Consider the following 18,145-nt stretch of genomic DNA (forward strand, 5'->3'; position numbering starts at 1 on the left):
AAGCCCCTTTATGACTGTCCTCTGGGCCCTGATTCACTCCCTGAAGAGTGGGGCCCAGATCAGACTTTTGTGATTTTAAAATATAAACTGACCTCTATGCCCCTAACTCAGTCCTCAGAAGCCACTGGAAAGCCTGCAAGCTTCCTGGGCGGTGGCTGCTACAGTCATTCTAATTGAGGAAGCCTCTCAATTTACATCTGGCCTCCAAAAGTGGGGAAATATTTCCCTAGTTAAACTGGGAAGCTCTTTAGAACTCTCACACCCACACATTAACTCTCATCTCCACAAAGCCCCCCTCCCCAATATGACTTTCTCAGAAGTTTATGCCACCTTATTTATGCTTTCCACTTCTCTGTGGGCTACTCTCTCTGTATCCACACCTTGCTTCCCCACAGTGGAATATTCCCTTACTTGGGAGACAAGCTCCAAGGCCACTAGACAAGTTAACAGTCCTGTGGAGGGAGGGAGGGCTTGTTAGAGTTTCTGCTAATATTTTGACCTGCACTACCTGTGCAGATACCACTAGTGACAAAAATTTGGGGGAAAAGGTGAAACAAAGTGCCAACACATGGCAAGACTCCAGAACTACTGTTTTAGTCACTCAATGTTTGACACCCTACAAAGATTTTGGGGTGTGCACTCTCAGACTTTTAGCACTCCCCTTCTCCATTTTCAATGCCAAACAGCCCACAGTCTCTAACTTGAGGGTAAAACATGGATTTTGGGGAAATGTCCTCTGGTCTCTTAAAAAAGGAGCAGACTATCTTATGCCCTGGTATAACCTACAACATGAACATATTCTCTCTAACCTTACAGAGACTATTCACCAGTTGACAAATGTGACACCATATGGTCTTTGGGAAATCCCGTAATCTTTAGATTCCTTAGCTAGCTGGATACAAAAAATTCACAATAACCTCAGGGCTCCGAAATTTTTTTTCATGGGACTTCTGGCTTCTTTCTATACTGGCCCCTATTCTCATTCCACTACTAATCATACTTCTCTTGTTGGTCCATGTTTACTAAATATTCTTGCCAGATTCCTTTCTTCTAGGGCTGGAGCCATCAGCTTCCAGATGACTGCTTGGGCTGTATACCAACCCAAGGTCTCCAGTCCACTGAACCTGGCATCACCCAGGTTTTGAAGTTTGACCCCTCAGACAGGCCTCAGAGAGGCAGGGACAGCTCTATGCCCCTTGCCAGCAGGAAGCAGTTTCAGAAGCCTAGACCTTCGCCCCTTTCACCAAAAGAATTTGGTTCCAATTTGTTTGAGGGGGGAATGATGGGGGTGGGACCCAAGCCAAGATCTTCACCTCTTGCCCCAAAGGGAATCTGGCTCCCTTTTGTCTGAGCCCCAGAAAGGCCTTACTCTGGTCTCAAACAGTTCCTTATCGACTCCCCTGATCTCCTTTTCAAAGTCCTAGCCCCACCCTTTGGTTTTCTACAGATGCCTTTCAAACTTCTGCCTTCCTGTTCCCTCCATTAGCTATTCCCATTGTCTATTCAATCTCTCAGACCTCCCCAATCAGACCCTTTTCCCAACCCCCTTCTCTGGCCACCCAAGGTTACTTTAGTATTTCAGATCCACCTTGGCCCTCATTCAGATGCTGAGAATCTCAGGCTCACAAGGCTGAGAACCTTTCATGCCTGCCTGTCCTTATGGGCGTCACCTGGCCTCTGTGATTTATCACTAATAAACTTTTCCTCTGGCTAAATAAGATTCGAGCTGAATTCATTCAGAAGGGCCCAGTACCTCGATTTTGGGTTTGCAGCACCCCAAAACTCCTAGACCTCTTCACTTAGACCACACACTGGGGAATCTGATCTGATTCTTCTCACTTTACTTTATATCAGTTCAAACCAGCCTTTTCAGATTTCTCTGAATTAGTTGTTTTTTATAGGACAATGACATTCATTATATTTGTATGCCAAAATTTGTTTATTGATTCCCCAAATTATAGGTATTCACTTGTTACTTTTTTTTCCTTAATAAAACAAAAAATGCTGTTAAACAATTTTTTTGGGCACATACAGGTTCTTTCCTTTGATATCTTTGGGGTATATGAATAATACTAGTATATAACTGGCTCAAATGGTATACAGTTTGGTGACTTTGAGCATAGTTGAAAATTTTTTTTCACAACAAGAGACAGCATAGCATAGAACTGGCATCAGAGCCACACCTGACATATAATGACTCTGTTTCAGTGCAATTCACTAGAAATGTTCTTGACCTTCACTGGCAGAATGAAGTTTCTTCACTCTGAAGTTCTCCATACCAATGAAATCACAATCCAATATCTATGCCTATCCCTAATAATGAGATAAAATGACAGCTCCTCAACCACTAATGTCCTCAAACAGCCCCTTCAAAAACCACCATTTACATTTTTGTCATCATTGCTAATCTAATGAGTGTGAGGTAGAATGATACAGTTGTTCTAATGAGTGGGAACATTTTTTCAGTGTTGTTGATGCCTTTACATTGTTCTATGGAGAATGCCAGTTCATATTCTTTCAAACATTTATCTATAGGAGAATGGCTTTTGTTCTTATATATTTATATCAGCATTTCCTTAAATATCTTGGACATCAGACCTTTATAAGGGAAGTAAGATATCAAGTTTTTTTCTCAATTAACTATTTCCCTTATGATGCTAACTACAGTGATTTTGTTTACATAAAATTATTTTATATAATTACAATATATATCAATATATTAATGTAGTTATGTAATTTCAGTTTATCAAAATTGATTTTATTTCACTTTTGCAATCACTTCATCACGAGTGATATCTTGGTTTCAAGTGATATCTTGATTTAGTGTCATGGCAGAGTCAAGAACTCATCCCCTATTCATACTGAGTTCCTTCCCTTCTAATTTAATGGTGATTTGACCTTTTACATTTAGATCACGAATCCATTTGGAGCTTACCTAGTAAATGAGGTGAGATGTTATCCTTCAACTAACTTGTCAGACTGTTTTCCAATTTTCCCAGCAAGTTTGTCAAATATCAAGTTCCTACTTCAGAATCTGGTGTCTTTGGCTTCATCAAACACCATGTTACCATGTTCAATTGTGCTTGGCATACTGTATACCTAATCTATTGCACTGATCAAATTTTCTATTTTTTTAAATCAGTAGCTAATATTTTTTGATGGCTACTGATTTTATAATATAATTGTGATCTAGTATTTCTAAAGCACCTTTTCTTACCATTTTTGAAATTATTTCCCCTGAGTTTTTTTGTTCCTCTAGTTGAATGTTGTAATTACTTTTTCTTATTCTAATACTTTACCTTTAGTACCAGTTTGACTGGCATGGCAATGAATTTGTAAATTATTTTGGACATACTTTTTTTTTATGTTGACAACAACCACAAATACTCAATACCTCTCCAATTATTTAAATCTTCCTTTATTTCTATAAAGAGAATTTTGTAATGGTTTACAAGATTGCTATGTGTGTCTTGGAAGCTGGACTCCTAACAACCTGTAGTTATATAGAATGGATTTTTCCACTATCTCTTTCTGTGGAGTTTCATTGTTAATGTACACAAACACTGATTATTTCTGTTGGTTTGTTTTATATATAGGTTTTTCAATGAATTTCTTAATTGCTTCAAATTGGTTTTTAGTTGACAATCCAGGTTTCTCTAAGTAAAACATCATATGTTCTGCAAAAAGCAATAATTTTGTTTCCTTTATGCCCATGCTTACTTTCTCAATTTCTTTCTCAAGCTTTAAGCTAATATTTTTAGAACTGTATCAAATCTTTGTGGCAAAAATAGATATGTTTGTGTTAGATCAAATCTTACTAGAAAAATCTCCCAGTGCAGATAATTATGGTTCCTGGTTTTAAACATAGTCTATCAAAAGGAAAGGCCAGCTTATTCTTATAGTTTTAAAAAGAAGGGTTTTTTTTAAACATAAAAGGGTGTTATATTTTACCAAAGTCTTGGTATGCTTCTACTAATATAGTCATGTGGATTTCATTTATTTTTCTTATTAAAATTATCTACTATGCTTATAGTTTTCCTAATGTTGAATTGAAGAGGTCTAGGGGTTTTGGGGTGCTGGGACCCCAAGATCACAGTACTGGGCCCTGCCTCAAAGAATTCAACTCAAATCTTCAGCCAGAGGAAAAGTTGATTAGTAATAAAACACTTAGGGCCAGGTGACACCCGTAAGGAGGAGCGGGCATGAGAGGTTCTCAGCCTTGTGGGCCTGAGATTCTCAGCATCTGAATGAGGGCCAAGGTGGATCTGAAATACTAAAGTAACTTTGGGTGGTCAGAGAAGGGGGTTGGGAAAAGGGTCTAATTGGGGAGGTCTGAGAGATTGAATAGACAATGGGAATAGCTAATGGAGGGAACAGGAAGGCAGAAGTTTGAAAGGCATCTGCACAAAATCAAGGTGGGGCTAGGACTTTCAAAAGGAGATAAAGGAAGGCCTTTCTGGGGTCTATAGATAAAAGGGAGCCGGATTCTTTTAGGGTGCATCTGAATAAGATTAAAAGGTAAGGCTAAGGCTTTCAAAGGGAGATGAGGGACTGGGACCTGTGAGTCAGATTCCCTTTGGGGCAAAGGGCGAAGATCTTGGCTTGGGCCCCTCCCCCAGCAGAATCAACCTTACATTCCTAGTACAAATCCACTGTGGTCATAGTGTACAGTCTCCTAACTATAATCCTATAAACCATTTGCTGAAATTTATTCAATATTTTAATTGATATTCATTAGGGATACTGACTTATAGTTCCATTTGCCTACTTCTATCTTTCTTTGGTTTCAGAAGCAGGAACCTATTTATGTCATAGGGGAAGCCAACATTATGTAATGCTGGAAAAATTGTTCTTTGAATATATGATAGATTTTATTTGCAATTTCATCTATTTCTAGATTGTTTTCTTCCTTGGTACTTTTTCAAGTTCTTTAAAAGATATTAGGCACTTAAAATATCTATTATACTGCTAATCAGAGTATTTTACATTTTTATAAATATTCATTCACTAAATTTAGTCAGTCAGCTCTGTCATGTAACTGGGACAAGTAGTTTCTAATAATTTACTTCCTTTCCTCTTCATTTGTTGTGAATTTATTTTTCTGAGTTTTCATGATGTCAATTTGGCTTACAGTGTTTATTTTATTATGTTTTTTATTTTCAAAAATAGTCCTAAGTTTTACTTAGAAATTCACTGGGGTTTGTGCTTTTCAATTTTGATCATCTCCTTTGATTTTTCACAATTTGTGAATTGTTTTTATAGTTTTGTTAGTTCCACTGTTCCATTATTTTTCTCTGTAGTTGGTAAAAACGTTGAGAGATACCAATTCTCCCTTAAAATTTTTTTTTACTGTATTCCCAAAGTTCATGTGATTGTCATTTTGATTAAGTTATCTAGTATGTAAGTACAATGGAAAAAACTACTGAGGCAGTTAAGTGGCGCAGTGGATAGAGCACTGGCCCTGGATTCAGGAGGACCTGAGTTCAAATCCAGCCTCAGACACATAACACTTACTAGCTGTGTGACCCTGGGCAAGTCACTTAACCCCATTGCCTAGCCAAAAAAAAGAAGAAAAAAAAAGTACTGACTAATCACTAAAACTTGGTTCGTATTTGACATCAATAGTTCTATGATTTTGACAAGTTTTACTTCACCTTTCTACATCTTGGCTTCCTTTTTATAAAACTGGGGATTGTATTTGATGTTCTTTCAGGTCCTCTTCAGATTGAGATCCATGGTCCTATGATGTCTATGATTTGCTCTAGAACCCACCAATTCTTTACGGTCACATAACTTATCTTTCATTTTAAGTTTCAAATAATTTCTTCATATTCTCTTTACTGATCACAATTTTTATTTTATTCTGGTTAGTAATTGATGCTTTAATACATCTGCTTTCCTTCACTTTTTATGAGGTTTGTATGCTCTAGCATAGTGTCACTTTTTATAAAGGTACCAGGCACAATTAAGAAATATATGTATGTATGTGTGCGTGTGTGTGTGTGTGTGTGTGTGTGTGTGTGTGTGTGTGTATAACTTTCAATCTTTATTTGGAAATCACTAGATACCTTCATATTTAACTCCTTTTAAAACTCTATGCAGGTTCTTTACTTCTTACTTATTTATCTTCTTGTTAAAATTGTCTAGATTAAAAAAGAAAAAGAAAAGAATTGTCTATATCTGAAAGGGGCACATTAAGGACTCTTACTATTACAGTTTTTCTATTTCTCCATGTAAGGCTATTAAGGGTTTCCTTCCAATAGTTGGATGCTATGCTTTTTCACTGTGTATAATATTTAGTATTGATATCATTATTGATGGCATCTCTAAGTTTAATGTAGTTTTCCTGTATCAATTTTAATCATGTTTCTTATTACTACTGCCTTATTTTAGAGCTCATGGTTACCACCCCACTCTTCATCAACTCACCCAAAACACGCTAAATTTTGCTCCAGCCTCTTTTAGCCACGTGAATCTTTATATTCTGAGTATTGTTTTTGTAAATAACACATACTGCTGAACTCTGCCTTCTAATCCATTCTGCTACTCTCCTGAGTTTTACAGGCAAGTTCACCCTATCTACATTTGCAGTAATGACTATTAATTGTGTATTTCTTTTCTCATTTTTCTTGCCTGTACTTTTGCCTTTATAAAGGGAGGTAACAAAAGAGAAGTAATGTGATTAACATTAGTATTCAGTTATTTAAATATTCTGTTCCCATTGCTTTGCTTCTGTTCTCTTCACTTAACCCCAGACTCACATTATTAGCTCTTACCATTTCTTTCACTTGTTTTAGTCTGTATCTTTATTATTTACCCTTTGAAAGTTATTTTCTTTGAGACTATTTCCTCCTTGACTCTTACTGTCATTCTTAAACTCCCTTATATTCATTTCCCCCTAATATTTCCTTACAAAATTTAATTTTTACTCAAAACACACTGTGTATATGTTCAACTTTCTTTTCTTCAGATAAGTCAAGTTAGTGAGATGTTCACTATTCCCCAACATTTCCTATGAGTTTATATATACTCTTCTTTTTGCGCAGTATAATTATGAGAAACAGAAATTTCCTCCTCCATCTTTGAATGTATTCCTTTTTCTCTCCATTTTCTTTCCTTTTTAAAAACCAACTAAACAGAACAAATCCATGCTCAAGTCCTGTATTTGTTTTTGATAACTCTTTATGTGGCTACTGAAAATAGTGGAAATATGAAGATATAATTGTCCTTTTTACCTCTACTGGAATAAAAAAGACTTTATTATAATTTATCTCCTTCCAAATGCTCAAATATATTTGCTTTTCAGGGTTTCACCTGTCCTGTGTTTGTGTTTCAATGATTCTATTCAGTTCTGGTCTTTTCATCAGGAATGCTTGAAATTCTTGTATTAAAGGTCCATTTCCCTCCTACTCCCAACCCCATATGATTATCCTTTGGTCTTGTACTGTAAGTCATTTTTGGTTCTAGTATTTATCTTTTGCCTTTTATAATATCATACTCTATGATCGTCTCTTCACATGAAGAGTTACAGTACATTCTTGCATGTTATTGACCAGTTCCTTATTGTTATGGTTGTTTGCTGATTTTTTCTTCTTTGATATGGAAACTCTGGATTTTGATTAAGACATTTCTGAATGTTTCCAACTTGGGGTTTCTTCCAAGAAATGATGGAGAGATTATTTGTATTTTGACTTTGCCCCTAGTTTCTACCAGATTTGAGCAGTTTCCTTTTATGACTTATTAAAATATGGCATCCAGACTTTTTAGTTAGACAGGCTTTTTCATGGGCTCTGATTCTTAAAATTCTCTCTCCCTTGTGCCTGTTTTCTGTGTTTTTAACAGTATGCTACAATATCATAGTTGAAATAGTATCTATTTTAAAAGAAGCTGAGATGTCTAAACTCTTTAAGGAGGTCAAGGGGGTCATCCTCAGGAATTGATTGGGTCAGAGGATCAGGGGCATAATAATCTCAGACAACCAGAAAATAATGTTAATGACATCTAAAGAAATTTCCCTCCTTTATGGGACTTCTTTTTGAGCCAGTGTTGCTACTCTGTTGAACATGAAGGCAAACAGAAGTAGAACCTATTTTTCACAATTATATTTTTCTAAATTCTTTATTACAAACAATGCTGTATATCAATCCTAAACCTGAATCACTGGATTATTCTGCACCAGATATGGCTGAAAGTATTTGGAGCTAGCAGAATTTGACTACAATGACTCCATGGGTAATTTGGTGCTGTAAGTGGAAAAAAGGCTGAGCTGAGAAAAAGGGGCCAGGTGATCTGATGAACAGATATAGTAGTCAAATGCCCAGTGCTTGTAGTAATTGTAACAGAGTATGAGGAACCTTATAAATGAGATAAGGAGAGTACCTGGCTCATAATATTTTCTTTCCTCTCTGACACTCCTTCAAACACCCTAACTATTTAGTTCTTCAATCTATTCCCTTCCTATGACCTACTCCTCCACCACACAAAGATGGTCATCCTACCCTCAATCTTGCTATCACAAATGTACCACCTTCATGTTCAAAAAATCTGAAATCTCCTTGTCTTGCTATAATCTACTGTCTTTCCTCTTCTCTCTCAACCTTCCCATAACAAACCCTCCAAATCCCTCAACCCCTCAGTTCTCTCCCAGGCTATCACACCTGCACAAGCCATTCTATCCTTTATTCCCCAACTTGACCTAACTGGTGAGCCTGTTCAGATCTACACTGACATTTTCTCTTAAGGCTTCTTTTGAGCTTTTCAAGTCTTTCATAACACTTTCACCTTTCCAGTCGTCTTACATTTTATTCCCCCTATGCATACATACTCTGTGATTCAATGATCTGCCTATATCTCTCAATTCTCTAGGCTTTTCCACCAGCTGTTCTCATAATTGTTCTGTCTCCTCACCTCTGCCTTTTGACATCCCTCAAGTCTCATCTAAAAGTCCATATTCTACAAGACTTTTTTTCCCAATCCCCCTTAATGCTACTGCCTTCTCCTAAGACTATTTCCAATGTATTCTAACTATATCTTGTCATCTTCCCATTTAGACGGCTCCTTAAGAGGAGGGATTGCTTTTGCCTTTCTCTATCTCTAGGGCTTAATACCTAATCATCACTTAATAAACACTTGTTGATTTGTCTTGGTATCCTCTTTAAAACACTGCTGCAATGCGCATGAGAAAGCTAGGTTCCTCTACATTAGCATCTTAGCTAGAAATCCTACATGTGTAGTTTCCCTAGACAGACAAACAGATAAACACACACATATGTAAATACATATATACACACACATACACTTAACATGTTAGAAATAATTATCTGAACTAATGTTTTCCTTTATTGATTTCCCAGAAAAAAATTTGCATGAAAAATTTAGCTTATATGTCTTTTTCTCTTTCATTTGCATATTCTTTTTCTTATGGTTAGTGAAAAAAAAACCATACTAATTCTACTAAGTCAAAAGAAATTCTTTAATCAATAAAGGTTAAACTTGAAAAAGAAACAAATTCCTACAATAATAGACATTTTAAGACTGAGGAAAAGTTCCAGAACTGAAATCAAATACAAAAAAATCTAATCACTGCACATTTACTTCTAAAAAAGTTTCATTACCTGTAGTGAAAATGTTAGTGCAAGATCAGTTTCCACTTGTCCACTGGGGGGCAGCACAATTTCATGAGACCTCAATATTCGCTTTGAGCCCTGCAATAAAAAGAAAGAAAACCTTTCACCAGATAGAAAGGCAACAACAGCCTCCTGATTGAGATAACATGAATCTAGTTATGAAAAATAAACTGTCTCAGTAATGCAGAGAAAAATCAATTATATGCAAATTATTTTTAATAGTAATTTTGATCTATCAACAATCACTTTCATAAGCTTTTGAGTTTTACTTTTTCTCCTCCCCCTTTCTCCCTACTTCCCTCCCCAAGAGGGCACGCAATCTAATATAGGCTATACATATACATTTTTTTTTTTTTGGCTAGGCAATGGGGTTAAGTGACTTGCCCAGGGTCACACAGCTAGTAAGTGTTATGTGTCTGAGGCCGGATTTGAACTCAGGTCCTCCTGAATCCAGGGCCGGTGCTAGCTGCCCCTACATATACATTCTTATTAAACACATTTTCACATTAGTGATGTAAGTAAGAATTAGAACTAATAGGAGGAACCACCAGAAAGAGGAAACAAAACACAACTGAAGAAAAAAACCCAGCAACTAGTATGCTTTGATCTACATTCAAACTCCATAGTTCTTTCTTTGGATGTGGATAGCATTTTCCATCACGAGGCTTTTGGAGATGTCTTAGATCCTTGTATTGCTGAGAGAGGTTAAGTCACTAATCACTAATTAAGTTAAGTCATCACTCAATGTGGCTGTTGCTGTGCACAATGTTCTCCTGGTTCTGCTCACTTCACTCAGCATCAAACCAGACAAGTCTTTCCAGGTTTATCTGAAGTCTGCCTGTTCGTCATTTCTTATAGCACAACAGTATTCCATTACATTCATATATCACATTCACAATTATGATAACTATCTGTGTCTTTCTCTTCATCCTCCCCCCCTTTATGTTTTTCTTTCTCCTTTCTCCTTTTCCTTCCTCACTAATGTCTTGCTTTTGACCAAGCCTTCCTCAGTCTCACCTCCCTTCCATTAGCCCCCACCCTTTTCTTTCCCCTTTTCCCTCCTCTTGCCTATAGGGCATGTTAGATTTCTATACCTAACTGATTATGTTATTCCCTTAAGTCAGATCTGATCACAGTAAGGCTCAAACAATGCTCATCTCCCTCCCGTCCCTCTGCTGTAACAGGTTTTTGTAATTTTAATTTCTCATCCATCCATTTTACTTTTACCTGCTACCTTACCCCCCTAATTCCTTAACCTACCCACTCTTTAACATTTCCCAATGCAAGTAAAGTTCCAGCACTACCTGCCTTCCCCCCCATTAGCTTTTTCTGTATTAATTCTCCCTTTTGTGCCTCATTTGTATGAGAAAATTACTTCTTATCATTCTTTAGGGGGTTTTTTTTCAGAATTACCCCATCATACACAACTCAGACTTCCTTTCAAACTACCCAAATGATGATGAGTCAGAGGACTGATAACATTTTCACATACAAGAAGTAAACGATCTGATCTTAATGAGTCCTTTATAATTGGTCCATTAATATAATCAAGTTCTAGTCCCAAGATGTGGGGAATGATGCCCCAAGCCCCACGTCCTTCTTACTGTTATTTTCTGAGGTCTGTCCTGGGACCCACTCTCCTCTCCACTCCTAAACCACAGCTAGGGCCTCAGACACTCTGTCCACAAATGTTCTTGCTCCCTGCAGTCTCTCAGGTGGCTGCGAACTACAGTTATCCTCACTGCCCTGGAACTGAAACCAAGGACTCTGCCCCACTCCTCTGCTACTACACTCACCAAGCATAAGTTAACTCCATCTTCCCACAAACGGAGCCCAGGACCAGTCTGGTTAGCACAGCTGTGCTTGGCATCTCTTGATAGTGGAAAGTCCTTCAATCTTCTCATCTCAGCCTTCAGACTCCCTACAGAGTCTGTGAGGTGAAAGTTCCTGTGGCTGAGGCTGCCTCCCAACCCAGCTGCCCCAGGATTTGTTGTTTGTTGATTCCACAGTGTCAGCCTGGAGGTGTTTGCACTTCACTTAGGCCAAACCTCCAGCCCCTACCTATATGTCAGGTATTCCCTGGGGTCTTCAAGTTGTCTTAGGAGAACAAGAGCTTTACTCCAACTTTTGTTCATTTCCTGTGCTCTACATTCCCTCTGAGCAATGTACTGTCTTTTTTTATGAAGGAAATTTGAAGAGCTTAAAGTTTTCTGACCTACTCTGTCATCTTCCCAGAATCCTCTTGAGAAGATGATTCTTAACCTAAAGGAGTGCGGATTCTAACTAGGAACCCAGGACATTCCAACATGAGATAACTAAAGAACTCTGAAAGAGCAGTATGGGGGGGGGAAGGTCATACTGAACAATTGTGTAAAGAAGTAGAATTTACAGGGCAGTTAGGTGGCACAGTGGATAGAGCTCGTGCCTTGGAGTCAGGAGGACCTGAGTTCAAATGTGACCTCAGACACTTGACACTTACTAGCTGCATAACCCTGGGCGAGTCACTTAACCCCAACTGCCTCACCAATAAGACAAAAAAAGTACCTTCTTCCAAGGAATAAAATAACCCATTCAACTGCAAATCAAATCACTTACCTCCCTGAGCCTGTTTCCTCATCTTTAAAATAGGAACACACATTCTTATACTACCTATTTCACAGAGTTCTCATAAAGTAATATATATGTGGTAAAGTACTATGTAAAGGTAAACTATTATCATTATTATTTGCCTAACATTACGTTGTGACAGAAGAAAAACCTTTCTTAAGTTAGTTTACTCACCCAGCTGTTATCTAAGATATCTTATGATCACCTTCTCATACTACTCTAGAGAACATTCCAAATCTTCCTTTAGAGTCCTTAATGACAAAGGCCTTAGTTAGGTAACTCCTCATAACAACGTATTATATCCAATTATGTGTTAAGATGTTGGAAGATCAGCAAGAGTCAAACCACATTATGTGTGAAAGACAAAACTCCCTAAAATGTCAGTGGCAGAGCTGGCAAAAGATAAAATACAATGGAGACAGTGTAGCAACAATAAGTTGTTCAATTACATAAGAGGGGTGAGAGAGCTTAATAACAGAGATATCTGTAAAAATAAATACAGTTAAGCTAGGAGAGTTAATTGTGCAATGTCTGTACCCTGAGATCAGACCTGGAAACCCAGTTAGTTTATCACTCCATCATATTCTAGTATTTAAAGAGATCACAAAAAGAGCTGTATAAATCTCTGAGACAAGATACAACTAATTTGGACAAAGAATATCACCTTATACTAATGAGAGAGAAGCATAACATAACTAAAGTTATTATCATTATTATTAGGGATGTCTAAAAGCAGAGGAAAAGATTATTCAAACTTTAACAGCCAAAGGAACTTAATTCAATCCAAATATTTATTTAGTATCTACTCTGTAACATGCATTGGATAAAAAAAAATAAAATATACATATATAATATATAATAAATAAAATATAAATCAAATATATAATAAAAACCCAAAGAAATATACACAAATAACTGCAATGTGAATTATAATCTGCTTATTCATAGAGAAAATCTAAAAATGATAAGAAAAGTGTGGCATGAAATAATACAAGAAATAAGTTTTACACCAACTTAGGATAGGTTTCAAGTTACTGAAAATGCTCTTATCTGACATGCTTAAAGAGACTTTTCCATATGACGAGTTAGTTTAAAATATTTCAAAGAAAAAAGGGCAAGTATTTTTCTTGAATATTTAAAAATAATTCCAAAAATTATATACATATCTGACTTGTTTTATGACTCTGTTCAAGATATTTTTTCAGGCTTCCACCAAAAATCTGAATAGAGGAATTTGTAAGATTAGGATCCTGAATCTTGGGAGAATAAAAAAGAACCTTGGAACCCATCACCACTTACCAATTTCTTGGAGTGGCCTGTTATAGGTAAGGATTATGTTTGCCAGGAAAAACAAGACTGTTCATAGCATCTAAGTCAAGTGCAGTACAAAAGTTTTTTTGGGAAAAAAAAATACCAAATTCTCTGTTTGGTCCATAATATTGCAATAATAGAAGATTTCAGTACTGTAGATAAAGTGCAGAAAATTCTAGTTACAAAAGGGCCTGTCCCATGGACATAAAAACAATTTAACTAGTTTGCCAAGAACAACTTGTTATTCTGCTTGGCTACCTGGATGTATACCTGGAGGAAAAGTTTTGCCATAGTTGTTTGCAAATTGTCTTCATTAGACTATGAGTTCCTTGAGAGCTAGACTCTCTTTTGCCATTCTTTATAACCCTAGCACTTTGCACAGTGCCTGGCACATGGTAGGTACTTGATAAATATTTGCCGAATGACTGACCCAGTCGAGGAATGGTTTAGCATTTATGGTGTGCTGCATAGCACTGAAATGCGGGTCAAGCATCTGAAGTGAAGAATGATCTAGAGACATACAGATAAATGAATACGGGTGCCTCTACTTTTATGTAAAAAGACATCCTAAAAAGTAGACTATAAAGTCACTATAAATAAAAGTTCTTAAACTGGGATCAGTGAATTTGTTCAAAAAAATTTGACAACTTCATTTGATTCACTTTGTAATCCCATGTATTTCATTTTATAAATTTAAAAACATTATTCTAAGAATCCACAGGCTTCACCAGCTTGTCAATTGTCCATGACGCAAAAAACTGTTATGAACCCCTGCTATATAAAGCAAACTGAGCACAGACCACGGCACATACCTATTCAGTCTATCAACAAACATATATTAGGGGGACTACCATGTATTGTTTTAAATACTAGGAGACACAAATATGACAGTAAGATAGTCCTCACCCTCAAGGGATAGGATATATTCAGATATAATGAAACTCAGGATACAGAATAATGAGGTTGGAGGAACTAACTACTAGAAAAAATTGGGGAAAGGGCCACTTCAAAGGAGGTGGCACTTGAGTTGAGCCTTGAAAACAGCAAGGAGATCCAAAAGGAAGCTCATATGTAGTTTTAGAAGCTAACTGCATAGAGATAACAGTTGAATCCTTAGGAGATGAGATCACCAAGAAAAAAGGCAGAGAGAGAGAGGAAAGGGCCCAGAACAGTGTTGGAAATTGTTGCTACATAAGGAATTTGTAAGATTAGGATCCTGCAAAGGAGAATAAAAATGACCAGTCTGATAGGTAGGAGAATGATAGAGTGAGCCAGGAAAACTTAGAAGGAAAGAATATAAGTGGACTTTCAGCAAAGTTGGTTGCAAGGTTGCAGGATGATCAATAAGGATAAAGATTAAAGAAAGGTTGTTGGATTTGGCAAAAAGATCACTGGTGACCATGTAAAGAATAGTTTAATAGTAAAGAACCGGTAGGACTGGAAATTATATAGCAAGGGGCTAAAAGTAAATGGAGGTAATGGGTATGGATAGATTTTGCTACAAGTTTTAACTATTAAGGGGAGGAAAGATAAAAGACTGTAACTTGAATGCATAGTAGAATCAAGTGAACATATTTTTAAGGAAGTAGATCTGGGTATGTCTGAGGGAAGTAGGAAAGAAGCCAACAGGTTGAGACTGAAGATTGTTAAGAGGGGGATAAATGAGGGGGGAAATGTGAAAATGGGAATGGAGCAAGGACACAGAGGGGTTGGTGTTGACAAGAACAAGTACCACCTCATTTTCTGACAGCAGGACAAAGGAGGCAAGGGTGGGACATGATTCAAAGAAGTGATTTGAAGAGTAGAGAAAGAGGGCCTTAACTTTTTTTCAGTAAAATAGGAGATTCTGCTAAAAAAGGGAGGGAAGAAGTAGGGGGTATGTGTGGCTTCAGAAAAGATGAGGTTTGAAACAGTTAAAGTGAGGAGTATGATAAAAAGTCTCTAAGAGAAGAATAAAAGACTAGTGTGCAAGATCAAGGAGAGATTGAATAACACATATTTATATATGGAGCCCACTGAGTACAGCAGTGTGATTTACTTAAGAGGTATTCAGCACTGTTTGAGCAAGAGTGGAAAGTGTGAATGCTGAGAATAATCAAGGGTTAAGATCTGTAAAGAAATAAGTGGCTATCAATTGCCTCTCCCCACCCCACCCCCTGCAAAAAAAAAAAGGAGGAAAAAAATTATAAAACTAATCACTGTATGAAAAAGTGAGAAAATGTATGCAACATTCCAAAAACAAGTATCTTCAACATCTGCAAAGGAATTTGGGAAGTATCTTTCCATATTTCTTCTTTGAGGTCATGCTCGTTCTTAGTAATTCTGAAACATTCACTTTCAATTCTTTTGGGGTGGTTGTTAAATCCATTTATACATTGATAGATATTGATACACTGTATTGTGTCTTGATTGGCTCACTTCACTATGTATTAGTTCATGCAAGTTGTTCCATATTTCTCTATAATCATTATTTTTTTTTGTTTCTTACAATAATATGATGTACCATTATATTCATGTACCACAGTTTGTTCAGTCATCTCCCAATTGATGAACATCTACTTTGGGTCCAGTTCTTTGGTACCACAATTATGCCGCCATATATATTTTGCTGTTATCTGTGACCTCCTTGGAATATATGACTAGGATTGTATCATCTGGTGTCAAAAGGTGCGGGCATTTTAGTCACTTGCCCAATTCAAAATTGGTTCCTAAAAAGTTTGTAATGATTTGTAGCTCCACTAAATAAGTACCAGTGTTCCTATTTTCCCACAGCACCTCTAACATTGACTATATCCATCTTTTTTCATCTTTGCAAATTTTTTGGATGTGAGGCAAACCTCACATATCTGCATATCTCATGATTAGTGATTTGGGACACTCTTTCATATGTTTAGTAAAAGTTTGCGATTCTTCTTTTGAAAAAAGTAATATGACTTTAATTTTTATTGTACATTTCATGTTCAGGACATACCAAATTTGAATCTACTTTAAAATATGGCATAAGTTGTTGGTCTAAAGTTATTTTCTGCCAGCCTGCTTTTGAGTTTTCCCAGTAGTTTCAATCAAATAAGGAATCTTCCTAAATAATTTGAGTTTTCTGCTTTATTAAACACTAGGCTATGCTGTTCCATTGCTTTGGGTTGTCCCTTTTGTAGTTTGCACTATTGCCTATGCTTTATCAAATGCTTTTGATGACTGCTGCTTTATCATGTAGTTTGATGTATGGAAATATTATTCTTCCTTTATTGCTACATATTTTCATTATTTCCCTTGGTATTCCACATCTTTTGCCCATTAAATGAATTTTTATTAATTCTAATTAATTCTAATTATAGAATTTTATCAAATTCTATAAAGTATCACCTTGATAATTTGATTGGTATAGCATTAAAACTGCAAATTAACTTTGGCAGCACGGTCATATTTCTTTAACTGGCACTGCCCAGCCAAGGACACTGAATATTCCTTGAGCAATTTAATTAACACCATACTTCTTTAAGGGGCATTTTGTAACTGAACTAAGTATCGTATCGTATGTGCTTTAGTAGAATGATTTCCTTCCTCCTCCTTCTCCCCCCACCCCATTCTGTAGTTTTTTGAACAGGACTTATCATACCGTTACTGCCTCCTAGAATTTGTGGTTATATAGAAATGCTATTCACTTTGGATTTGTTTTTGGTGGTGGGGTAATTTTGTAGCCTGAAAATTTTTTGAAGGTGTTGTCTCTTAGTATCTTTGCTGATTTTCTATAGTTTTCTAAGTAATTCATTATGTCATCAGCAAATAGGGGTAGTTTTTTTCCTCTTCTTTGCCTATGTTTATGCCCTTAAATTGTTTCACTTATCATATTACTATGGCTAGTATTGCTATAAATACATCAAATAAACACATCAAATAATAGCAAGGTGAGTGGATATCTTTTCTCTTATTTATTGGGAAAGCATATGCTGTTTGTTTCTAGTTTTAGATTTTATAATATTATAAAAAATTATTCTACACCTGATCTTAGGATTTTATGTATACGTGAAATTTGTATATTATCAAAGGCAGACTTTTTTGATGTTTTTGTTTATAATACAAATGTTGATTCTTTTCCTATTTTTGAACCTTCCTTGCAAAATTGTTCATAATAAATAATGAATTACATAAAAAAAAGAAATAAGTGGTTATAGGACAACAAAGCAAGGGACTCAAGGGGTATAGATAGTATAAAATTGAACTGGTTAATTAATGGGTTGAAGCTTCAGGGCAAGAAAGTGAGGCAAGTAGTAGCCAAATGACTAGATGTTGCTATCAGCAAATAGGTTGGAGAGTGGTAAAACACAGCGAAGGCTGGAAGGGCAGAAGGTTTTGGTCAGACATAGGATGTGAAACACTATATACGCTAAGGTGGCCTATAGGTTCAAAGCAGAGGAGTTGAAGAGGCTAATAAACTGGGAAGTAGAAGTAATAATAAGTAAATTAAGATCTACAAGCATAGGCTACCAACTTTGATAAAAGAGACAAGTCCCAGCCATGACAGCTGCCTGTACAGAGGCTGCCCAGCACCTGTTCACACCCCTAGAATGGAAAGGGGTCCTGCAAGGTCCAGGAAGGAACAG

At 36.6% G+C, this 18,145-nt stretch overlaps 1 protein-coding gene across 4 annotated transcripts in view; it reads right to left on the bottom strand.

Annotated features, from left to right (window-relative positions):
- PACS2 (phosphofurin acidic cluster sorting protein 2) overlaps positions 1-18,145 on the bottom strand; it is a 330,978-nt gene that overhangs the window by 222,928 nt on the left and 89,905 nt on the right. For all 4 annotated transcript variants that reach the window (XM_020974848.2, XM_078151576.1, XM_020974846.2 and 1 more), the window contains one exon: positions 9,615-9,704. In XM_020974848.2, coding sequence (XP_020830507.1) covers positions 9,615-9,704 — 90 coding nt within the window. The remainder of the gene's footprint in view (positions 1-9,614; positions 9,705-18,145) is intronic.

Source organism: Phascolarctos cinereus, unplaced genomic scaffold, assembly GCF_003287225.1.
Source record: "Phascolarctos cinereus isolate Bilbo 61053 unplaced genomic scaffold, phaCin_HiC Scaffold_3;HRSCAF=262, whole genome shotgun sequence".
NCBI classification, from domain to species: Eukaryota; Metazoa; Chordata; class Mammalia; order Diprotodontia; family Phascolarctidae; genus Phascolarctos; species Phascolarctos cinereus.